Here is an 11,074-nt window from a genome sequence, read left to right as displayed (position 1 = left end):
AACTCGGCTTTAATTTTGCTTTGACTGTGATGTTGTACATTTGTATGTTATCTTTTTGACTTGTCATGAAGCTTTTTCTTGTCCCCCCCAGCACTGTGTACATTGCCATGAGAAACAACTTGGGTTGAAGGTCATTTCTCTCCATGCAACGCTACTCTCATTACATTGCACCTATGGACCCTCAGGTTTGTCCACCCCCTCTCAGTAGCAGCCAGTCAGTGATTAGTGGCCTTGACAAATCCCCAGCAAGCACTTTCAGACCTGGCCACTCACGGAGCAGCAGCACGGGTTCTGGCAAGCACTCAAAACAGGTAAAAAGAAAAAAAGACACTAATTATATTGTAAAGTAAAAGATAAAACTGTAACCCACTTGGTACAAATGGGCTTCAAGAGATTTTCTCCATTTCTGCCCCCTCTTGCAATCCATATCACAGAATTCCTCCACGTGTTGACTGACACCTGAAACTTAAAGCTGTATTTTCATAAATGTAATTTTAAAGTGCTTCCTGTCTCTATCAGTCTCGTCACTGGGAGGTAGTGGATGACTTGCAGCATGTTGACAGGGGCTTGGTTCCAGGGTCATCTGGAGATCTCAGTATTCCTGGGATCTGTGAGGGCTACTTGATGAAAAGGAGAAAATATCCGCTCAAAGGCTGGCACAAAGTGAGAGAATTTAAACTATTTTACGCTTCCAGTTTCTCAGTGAAACTGTAGTAAATCCTGCAGGGTTGAACAGTGAAGATTTTTATCAACAACTAATTTGCCAAACTCTCTTTTTAGAGGTACTTTCTGTTGGAGAAAGGCATTCTCAAGTACTCAAAGACCCAGCAAGATGTAAGTCCAACACAAAAACATCAAACAACAATGATACGCTCTGATGAAGAATAAAGTGTTAAATGTCCTCTGCCATTGTGTTTAGATTCAAAGAGGGAAGCTGCATGGCTCTCTGGACATCAGCATGGCTGTCATGTCTGTGAATAAGAAGACCAAACGCATAGACCTGGATGCTGGAGACAACCTGTATCACCTCAAGGTAACTTATTGGTTCCAGGATGAGTCAAGTGTTTACTGTGGCTAGAATCAGATGTATCCAAATTAAATAAATTCTCTTCTCTCTGGTATTAGGCAAAAAGTCATGACATTTTCTACATCTGGTTGACCAAGCTGTGTGCCCATCGTGTGTTCAGAAAAAATGAGGCCATGAGTGTCCACCGTGGTGTGCTTCATGCGCTTTCTTTGGGCCAGAGCACTCTCCCGGCTTTCTCTCAGCAAAGCAGAGCAACAGTCAGTATAACTTCCTGCTCCAGTAAACTGTCCACAGCTGAAAGGAAGTTTACTTTGTGCTATAGGAATCCAATCAAATGGAGAATCGCAGATAGACTGGTCAACATTTTTGCGACCAAAAAATGTTTGAGTATTAATAATTTGGATGATTATACTTTAGACAGCTGACTATCAAAAAAAATACAGAAAATGGTATTTATGTAATCCATGATCACTGTAGTCTGAAAAACAACAGTTGCCTACAGATACTGTAATTGTGAAAGTGATTTCTTTTAACCTTGATATATGATCCTGCAGATTCCTCACTATGCCAGCTCTGCATCGGTGTACCATCCAGAGATGGCAAGTCCTGCCCCAGCTGTTGCCAGTCAACCAGGTGTGACCAGCAAGGTATCAGCTTGGCTGCAGCAGACCCACGACATAGATGCAACCTCCAATGGTGAGAGCTGCATTAGAGATGGCGCCAGAAAGAGAGGCCTGATTCTTGATCATATGTCCTCCATATTTAACAATGAATACAGATTTGATCAGTAGGTGTGCCTGTCTCTTCGTTCCATTTCTAAACTGTGACCTTTAACCCACTGCCTATCAGAACTGGCTCGTTGTCAGGCAGATCTGACAGAACTGGCTCAACTTATCCAGAGACTGAATTGGCTGGAAGGAGGCTACCCTATCACTAACACAGACCTGGAGATGCGAATCAGCATGCAGGCAAGTATGCTGGTCCCAAATGTGAATGTGTGTCACTTGTCAAAGAATATTTAACAACCAGGGGGGGGGGAGAAAGTAATTTCACACAAAGTTTGATGTTTAATCGAAGCAAAAATCTGAAATGAATGCTTTAAATTAAAACATATTTATGGTATCAAGCACAATAGGCATCCAGTAGAAAAGCTGTAACACTTCACCATAGTTTTTCTTTAGGAAATGCAAAAAGAAATTAAACAAAATATACCCATAATCGCTCATTCTGAAACATTTTTCCAGGTCATTCACTATCTTAACCAACTATATACCAGATTCGCCTTAACAGCACCATATATAAACTATAGGATGGAACTGTGATATGATGCTGTTGGGATTTCATTCTCAGCTTCAGAATTGCTCCACCCTAAGCTGCAAAAGAAAATGGTCTGGAAAAAGAAGCTATAATCTTGTACTTCTGTGTTTAGAATCTCTCCCTGGAAAAACCCAAGAAAAAGAATGGGCGAATTCCGGGTCACTCCAGGACTCTGTCTCGTGCTGAGGCCATGGGGGGAATGGTAGGAATTTGTTACTTAATGTCTTGTTACAGTACCATCAGACAGCTCACCACTGTTTAGCCTCATACAATTCTGTGACTCTTTTCCTTTTCTCTCCATCTCCAGCAGTTCACTTCCAGTCACCTGAGCACAAATTCCACTTCTGTTCAGTCCATTCCAAACTACGTCTACTCTCAGCTGTCCAATCCTCAAGTCACCTCACCTGAAGCTAAGAAGCTCCACCAGGAGATCTGCACTGCTTCTCAGAGAGGTATGGCCTTGCCGCCACTTGGCTAAGTCTGAAGCTCTCTGCATTAGCATTGAATTTTTTTTTCCTTGACATATTCCCTGACACATCTTGACATATTGCTGAGAGTGTGAAAATCCTCGTCTATCACTTACACTTTTGCTGTGTTGCAGTTCACAGTTCTCTAAAGTCCATTCATGAGGTTTTGACCTTGGAGCGTGAGAGACTGAGGCAAGCCTGGACTGGCCCAGACATGCGACAGAACACCTCACAGCAGCTCGCTACCATCTGTAGCACATTGTCTGAGGTAACGTACACATGCGTATACAAACATGGACACTTCTGGCCTATGTGGAAGCAAGCTTAACCTGACTTCTAATTCTTGATGTCATAAACCAGATAAAAACACAGACTAGATCCTTCACCAGTTAGTGTCCTTCCAACACTCTCAATCTTAGTGTAGCCCTGCAAACGGCAACAATGGGCCCAGCCCTGAGTGATACTGTTGAGCAGGTTTGGGCTGTTTTTAGGTAAGTCGGGCACAAGTTAATACAGGTGGAACTTAAAGGAACACACCTCAAGTATTCCTTTCTTTTCACACACATGCATATAAAAAGATTGTCACATACTGAAACAAAGCAGTCAGGTCAGGGACTTGTTGGCTCCTGCTGTCAGACTGACTGTGCTTATGCAACACTTCTTGCTTTCCTCTTGGCTTCTTACCATGGTGCATGTGACTGCATGTTTGGACATCAGCGGCTGTGACTTTGGGCTTTATTTTGTTAATAGTTGCTTGGCAACTGGCTATCAACTGATATCCACAGTGATGAACATATCCCATGGTTAATAAATGTATGTTATTACCCTGTTTATTTACTGTTATAGCACTCCTACTGGAAACTAGTGAGACTTTCACCCTCTTGTTCAAAATTGCTTTAGAGTTGTTTACTAACCATAAGTTAGTGAGTTTAAAGGGTAAATAAATGAAGTTTTTCTAGGAAGAGTTGATTGATAAAGATCCTTTTTTTTTTTTTTTCTTTTTTTTTTCAAGAGGGTGGGTGTAATTCAGAAATACTAAATGTCTGAAGGGACCTTTCCTAACCTGTACTAAGTTAAAACATTTACTAAAGTCCTACCTGGCCCACTTAAAAGCTCTGTCCTTGCTAAGATATTATACATAATTCAGTTTGACTGTGCTGTTATTTTCTGTACTGGAGAGCAGCTGCACTTGGCAACAAGTAATATTTGCCTCACCTCTGCTGTGTTTGTGCTTTGGAGTGTGCGTGATATTCGCTGCATGCATTTTTGATCCTGTGTGTTTCTTCTGCACTTCTCCTGCATGGCTTGTGTGTGCATGTGTGCCTGCGTGCATGCAGCTTGATATACAGTCCCATCTGACCAAAGTCCATTCGCTTTCCCTGTCCTCTGACTCTTCTGAAGAATCCTTCTGCACTGTCCGTCCAGACCAGGTGTGTAGTGTATGTGTGTAGCATTATTATTTATTTTTTTCTGGTGTCACTAATAATCATCCTGATTAACATTGAATTCTAGCTCAAGATCATGAAGAAATTTTATCTGACTGAAGCTATAAAATTGTGGGAAACTTTGGTCAAAGAAGGAAAACATGGAATGATTTACAGTCTGGTGATGTGGGTGGTGGTGCTGCTGTTATTCACAGTTGGGACAGCTGCACCTACAATTCTTACAGAGCAAGTTGTGTGGGTAGCACCTGTTGGAAATAACTGTGCATGTCAGTCGTCACTGTTCTGAATTCACTTCGCACACCTTACAGGTAGACTTGTTTATTGAACTTAAATGGTCAAACTATAGCTGGAACCATGTTTCATCCTTACAGAGAACGCCTTCCTTAAGTCGTCACAGTAACCGTCCACCTTCAGTGGCAGATTCCATGGCAGAGTATTTTGATGCCAGCGAGGTAATAGTGTGCGAGACTTCGTCAGAGGCCGAGGCTTCTGATGAATCGGGCCTGAGTGACATTACCACCACTAGCACATCAGAGCCTGAAGAAGGACATTGTGAGTGTTTACTTTCAAATAAATCACCACTGCACGATTTTCTGTGCCACAACAAAGGTTAACATGAAACAAAAACATCAAGTCATTGTTTCCTCTGTCCTCCACAGCTGCTGCTACTCTTAACTACAGAGAAAGTTTGAACAGCGCAAGTCACAAGCCACGCCCAGTGCCTCCTGATACTGGTAAAGTCATCTTCTGTTAAGCAAACCTGGAAATTTATATTTCAACATGGTAACCGCTAATATGAAAGGAATGATAACAGTAGGACAGATATGGCTGCTAATCGGGCTTCTGATTCACACAAAATTCAGACATGAAGTAGCCTGTATACATTTGGAACCAAAGTCATGGAACCACTTAGGTTTCAGCTCGGATGAGCATGCTTTGCAAAGCGGCTTGCAGCAGCAGCCATATACAGGCTGAAGCAACTTAAATGCTATGTCCCAAATGGCATTTGCCCATGGAAAAGGGCAGCAGGACAGCCATGAGCTTATCTGGGCCAATATGAGTTTCTGCCATGCTAAACATGACTCCAAAACCTACCTCAATTATGTTTAGTCCAGTAGAGCTTTGTTGGGTTGACAATAAAACTCTACAATATACACTCAAGTATACAGTGGGACAAAATGATGTCCTCCTGGATCAAAGGTGCAAACTGTTTATAAAAAAAAAAAAAAAAAAGGAAAAACATATTTATATATCTCATTACACAGAAACAAGATAAACTTTGAATAAGTACAACAGTATTGTAATAGAATAAGAAATAGAAAATAGTGAGAATGAATAAATACAACAGTGCACAGAGTCGAACAATGCAACACAGAGAGTCCAGTGCGGAGGAAGGCAGCGTGGTGTTCAGGAGCCGGACTGCTTGGGGGGGGGGAAGCTATTGCACAATCTCGCTGACCTGTTCCTTATGCTGCAGAGTCGTCTTCTGGATGGAAGAGGAGTAAACAGTTGGTGGGAGGGGTGATGCGGGTCAGCCATGATGCTAGTGGCTTTACGAATGCAGCATGAGGTGTAAATGTTCTGTAGACTGGGTAGAGAGCTGCCAACAATCCTCCGGAGGGCTCTGCATGTTGATGCGTGGCAGTTTCCATACCAGACTATTTAATTGTCATTTGGGAGACCTTTAATATTTCTAACCATGTATGGCCTGTAATTTAATAAGGATCTTAAGAATCTCGAAACATGCTATAAAACAGCGGTCCCCAACCTTTTCTGCGCCATGGACCAGTTTATGTCTGACAACATTTTCACAGACCGGCCTTTAAGATGTCGTGGATAAATACAACAAAATAAAACCAGTACCGGTACCAAAAAAACGAAGATTTATTCATAACACACAGGGAAAGACCCAGGGAAACAGAGTTTAAAAATAACGATTAAAACCCTGAAAACCATAAATTTCATACCCAAGCCTCAACTCACGGACCAGTACCGGTCCGTAGCCCGGGCGTTGAGGACCGCTGCCATAAAAGGTTTTGGAAGCACCACCAGTGAGGCCTGGAACATGTGGATATTGTGATTATTCTTGGTTAGAGTTGACCAGGTTTATCTCATGTTGTGTGTTTTTGTATTTTTAATCATCCATTTTGTTTAATATGTTACACTGTTTTGTGGTGTTACCATGCAGGTCGTCGCACTACTCTGCCTGCCCACTGCGCAGACAACAGCCACATTGGCATTATGACCATCCTCTACAACAACATTGGCAAGGATCTGTCCAGAGTGTCTATGCCAGTTGCTCTCAATGAGCCACTCTCATTGCTGCAGAGACTCAGTGAAGAACTGGAGTACTCTGAGCTGCTGGACATTGCCAGCAACATTGATGATCCATATGAGAGGATGGTGTGTTGGGATTGCTTATGATTTCTGACCCGCTGGGGGTCAAATCAAGTTGAATTTGGTGTAAGGCTTGTTGAGGATTTAGGAAAAATTAGTTTTTGTCTTGTTTGTTTTTAGGTTTATGTAGCAGCATTCTCCATCTCTGGTTATGCCTGGGCATCCTGGAGGAATCGTTACAAACCCTTCAACCCTGTCCTGGGTGAAACGTATGAGAATTACAGAGAAGACAAAGGATTCCAATACATTAGTGAACAGGTAACCTGAAGACATAATGATTCGGCTTATTGGTGTTTTAGAACAGACTTTAATGCTGTATTGTCTTATGTTTTCAGGTCAGCCACCATCCACCCATCTCTGCTTGCCATGCAGAGTCGGAAAACTTCACTTTCTGGCAAGGTGTGTTGTTTTTGTTTTTTGGTTTCTTAAGCAGGTCCCAGATATACAGCAGTCAGACCTAACACTGCAGCTTTCCCTTCTTTAACTCTGCTCTCAGATCAGAGATGGAAGTACAAGTTTTGGGGCAAGTCTGTGGAGATCATCTCTTCTGCACTGGTTAATGTTACCCTACCCAGGTGATGATTTTATGCCACTTTTAACCACAAAAGATGTCAAACAAAGGGACAGTGTTTTAATATTTCAGTAGTAGTAGTAGTATACAACACCATACACTAGTACAAGAGATGACAAAGAATCATTGCTCTATATCAAGATTGGTGAATAATTGAAACCTTTTTATAAAAATATTATTGTATGTAAAGGGGACTGATCAAAAGCGTGTATGTTTGTGTGTTTTTTGTTTTTTTAAATATATAACTGGCCTAATGTTGCTGCAAAGCTGGGCAATTTCACCAAACTGTCCATTGAAGGAAGTGCAGTTTCTGGCACTTGCATGTTGGCTTAATTTTTCAAAGGCGTGATTTGTCCAGATAAAAAGGGGAAATGCAAACAGGCTAGAAGATTGATCAGATGAGTGGGAGACCTTTAAGACTATCTTGAGGCTTTTTGGATACAAATGCTGACACAGAAGTGACAATATTATAAATGTTAGTAAAAAGTAAACAAGATGGACTAAAGCAAAGGATGGCTGGTTTGCAGTTTGCTGTCACAAGGCACCAGCATTTCTAAAACTCCATATACACTTTGAGCCTGTACGAATCATCTACATTTAAAAACTGTTTCAATTTCATTATGCAATGATCACAGTATAATTTGTGTGTTTTTTGTTTAGGTATGGTGATCACTATGAATGGAATAAGGCCGTTACATGTATCCACAATGTCCTGAGTCAGCAACGCTCTTTGGAGCACTATGGTGAGGTGATCATCAGAAACACAAAGAGTGACGTGTGCACCTGCAAGATTACCTTTGTCAAGGTAAGGACATGCACATATGCATATTTTTTGTAATTTAGCCAGAGGTCCATGTAATGCATTGATTTTGTGCTAAGTGCCTTCATCTTTTCATCCCAGTCCCGCTACTGGAGCTCGGACAGCAGTAAGAATGAGGTGCAGGGTGTGGTTCTGGACCAGGCTGGGTCAGTGATTCATCGTTTCGGAGGTCTCTGGCATGAAGGCATTTTCTGTGATACTCTACCTACACCAAAATGTATCTGGAAACCCAGTGAGTACCACTGTTCAATGCTCAAATCCCTCACAAATTACTCCAATCCTTGATATGATTCATGTAAAGACCACCTTCAACCTGAGCCAAGACTGACTCATTGATCTCTTCCACAAATGATTAAGCTAATCTACTTTATACACAAACGCTGAGTTTTGGCAACTATGTTCAAGTTTTAGACGAAAGATCTTTAAATATCCACGATATCCTTTTCTATACAGATGTACAGCCTGATGACTATGTCAAGTTCTATGGCTTCTCAAGTTATGCCAGGGAACTTAATGAACTGACTTCAGAATTGAAGGCTGTCCTTCCACCTACGGACACACGTTTCAGACCGGACCAGAGGTATCCACAAGATCTTGTTTAATTTAAACTATGGTAGACTGACAGACATTTCTGCACCATCTTCTGTGCGCTCCAATTCCTTACTCTTGTCTGCTCTATCAGGCTCCTGGAGGAGGGAAAAATAGCAGAAGCAGATAAAAGGAAGGATGAGGTGGAGGAGAACCAAAGGGAAAGGAGGAAAGAAATGGCCAAGAAAGGGGAGGAACACATCCCCAGGTTCTTCAGGTGAGAAGCTTTCCTCGTTGCCTCGCTCTGGTTTTGTGGTGGACTGTCAAAAGTCTAGTTAATAATTCAAGCAGCAACACATCTGATGTCCTTTTCTTCAGTATCAGCCTTTTTCTGTAGGAAATGTATATAAATTTCATTTTCTAATCTGTTTACAAGATGTGGGGTTTGCTCAAGCGCATGCCTTTTAATATGGGAGTATTTGGATATTATTTTGAATGTAACAAAGACCACAAGATGGCAAGAGATTACTCTGTCCAACCAATAATGGTGGTAAAAGCTGGTATTTAAAGCACTAAATAATAAACATGATGGCAGTTTAAAAGGAGGGGGAGGGGGACCCATTTATTTAAAAACAAACAAACAAAACATCCAGGATTGTTTCTCAGACAGGGTATAGGATGGCCTTAATTTTAAGGTGGTTTTAAAGACCTAACTAAACTGTTAGGTCAGTGGCTAATAAGAGCTTAAATAAAATGTTTGATGCCTAACATAGTTGGGTATCAGCAGCTTGTTCTGTTTTTTGTTTTGTGGTCACCTGCCTCACTGTTGATGCTGTCAACAGAAGAGGTTCTTGGATGTGATTATAAACGTCACATTCTTTAGATTTCTGTGGGAAAATACAGACTCTTAGAACACTCTATTTATTTTTATTTATTTAGGCTTATTAATGTTTCCAGGTTGAATGACGTTCCAGTGTTGCATGTCACTAAATTGGTCTGTTTTCCCAGAAAATCGGTGGATGAAGCTGGCAGAGAGGTGTGGCTGTACAATGGGACATACTGGATGCTCCGCAAAGACCCTGGCTTTGCCAATACTGAAAATCTGGATCTGTGGTAGAACTCTACACCCACCTGAATATGAGGCTGAATGAAAGCGGATCCATGCAAACACATAATGGCACGATGAACACGTCGTCAATAAAAGTAATCAGCTATAACTATTTGTGATTATTAGCCTGGTGAAGAATAAACAGTATTGACCCAACAGCAGTGACCAAAGGGCCAAAATACTGCTACCACTGATGCAAGGGTATAGAGGGAAAGGGCTTTAAGAAGCATAAATGAACCTCTCATTAGTTTCCTTTTGGTGCCAGTGTAGAGATGAGATGCTACTAAGGTACAAATGAAGACTGATTTAGATGAAGCCGGATGTCTTTCCTGCCTTTTTGCCTTTCTCTGCCATAAAGAAAATCTGAAATATTATCATTTATGTTTAAGAAGCAAAGCTTAACTTGAATTCTATTTTAAATTGCTGCCATTTAGGAAAAAATTGGGTAAAATGTTTTCTTGATGTAAATAGTGGGTGGTTTATAACATTTTATGTCATGCGTTTGTAAATTTTAATATCAGGCTCAAAGTGTTAAATGCTTTCTTGTAGAGGGGCTTATGTGGTATTTTGCAGGTGAACTGGTGCTGTTCTCAGTGGGTCTTACTGTTTAAACAAACTCTGTATGCATGTTGTGTTGGGTCACATTGGTGAGTCCATATACCAGAATGAATCAAGCGCCATTTCAACCCAGCATTCTTCATGTCTCTCTGTCCTTGATGAGCTGAAACACCTCTTAGACATTAAGACTGTGAGTTGAATCAGTGAAGGGTTTTTATGTTTCAATAGTGGATTTTTTAATAAGGAAAAGAGATGGCTGTTAAATCATTGTGAATGTTTTCTTTCAGTGGTTTAGTTTCAAATAAAAGGTTCTAGATCAACATTAAACTTCTGTTCATTACTAAAATTGCTACTTAGAATCTGGACTTGTATTTATAAAGAAGTGAATATTTGCACCTGTGGTTGTTGTGAAATCCTCCAGTGCTGACTCATGCTCCAAACATTCCAGTCTGTATACCGTGACTCCTGATTACATCTGAAGAGAACAGATTAGATTAGGGCTGTTTGGTTAGAACAGCTATAGATTCTTCCTATCTTTCAAGGCTGTCATTATGTTGCACACGCTAAAGCAACTGAAGCATGCTAACACGTAGAAAGCAGGTGTACATGTCGTAACATTTGTTTTTTCCCTTATTCACCAGGAAGTGAAACTCTTAATATTCTTGAGTAGCAGCATATTTAATCTCTTATCATCCACCGAAGCGGTTTACTATGCACAGTTGGCAAGATATGTGGCTTTGTCAGTTTTGTCCATGAAAGTGAACTTCTTCTTTTTACCTGGCTAAATCACAACTTATGCTGAACACATGACCTGCTCCTGTCCAGAGGTCTTTACA

The 11,074-nt window shown here is 41.1% G+C and overlaps 1 protein-coding gene across 1 annotated transcript; it reads left to right on the top strand.

Annotated features, from left to right (window-relative positions):
* The first annotated feature begins 200 nt into the window (after window positions 1-200).
* Window positions 201-9,689, top strand: LOC134625235 (oxysterol-binding protein-related protein 6-like). Its single transcript, XM_063470435.1, has 22 exons — window positions 201-311; window positions 520-663; window positions 781-834; window positions 920-1,033; window positions 1,126-1,284; window positions 1,582-1,723; window positions 1,877-1,995; window positions 2,457-2,546; window positions 2,655-2,796; window positions 2,946-3,079; window positions 4,149-4,241; window positions 4,628-4,808; window positions 4,916-4,990; window positions 6,445-6,659; window positions 6,774-6,911; window positions 6,989-7,052; window positions 7,150-7,228; window positions 7,885-8,029; window positions 8,126-8,276; window positions 8,498-8,624; window positions 8,727-8,849; window positions 9,581-9,689. Exons 2-22 carry the CDS (start codon window positions 625-627, stop codon window positions 9,687-9,689), a joined length of 2,493 nt encoding a protein of 830 aa, XP_063326505.1. The 5' UTR covers window positions 201-311; window positions 520-624.
* The last annotated feature ends 1,385 nt before the right edge of the window (window positions 9,690-11,074 follow it).

Source organism: Pelmatolapia mariae, linkage group LG4 (genome assembly GCF_036321145.2).
Source record: "Pelmatolapia mariae isolate MD_Pm_ZW linkage group LG4, Pm_UMD_F_2, whole genome shotgun sequence".
In the NCBI taxonomy this organism is placed as follows: domain Eukaryota; kingdom Metazoa; phylum Chordata; class Actinopteri; order Cichliformes; family Cichlidae; genus Pelmatolapia; species Pelmatolapia mariae.
The sequence above is the reverse complement of the archived record's forward strand: the minus strand, read 5'-3'. Positions and strand labels throughout refer to the sequence as shown.

Excerpts from the sequence above, each read along its gene's own strand:
- LOC134625235 (XM_063470435.1), top strand. The coding sequence starts at position 625 with ATGAAAAGGAGAAAATATCCGCTCAAAGGCTGGCACAAA. Across the intron at positions 1,285-1,581 it reads CTCAGCAAAGCAGAGCAACA|ATTCCTCACTATGCCAGCTC; the intron begins GTCAGTATAACT and ends ATGATCCTGCAG. Across the intron at positions 7,229-7,884 it reads GTTAATGTTACCCTACCCAG|GTATGGTGATCACTATGAAT; the intron begins GTGATGATTTTA and ends TTTTTTGTTTAG.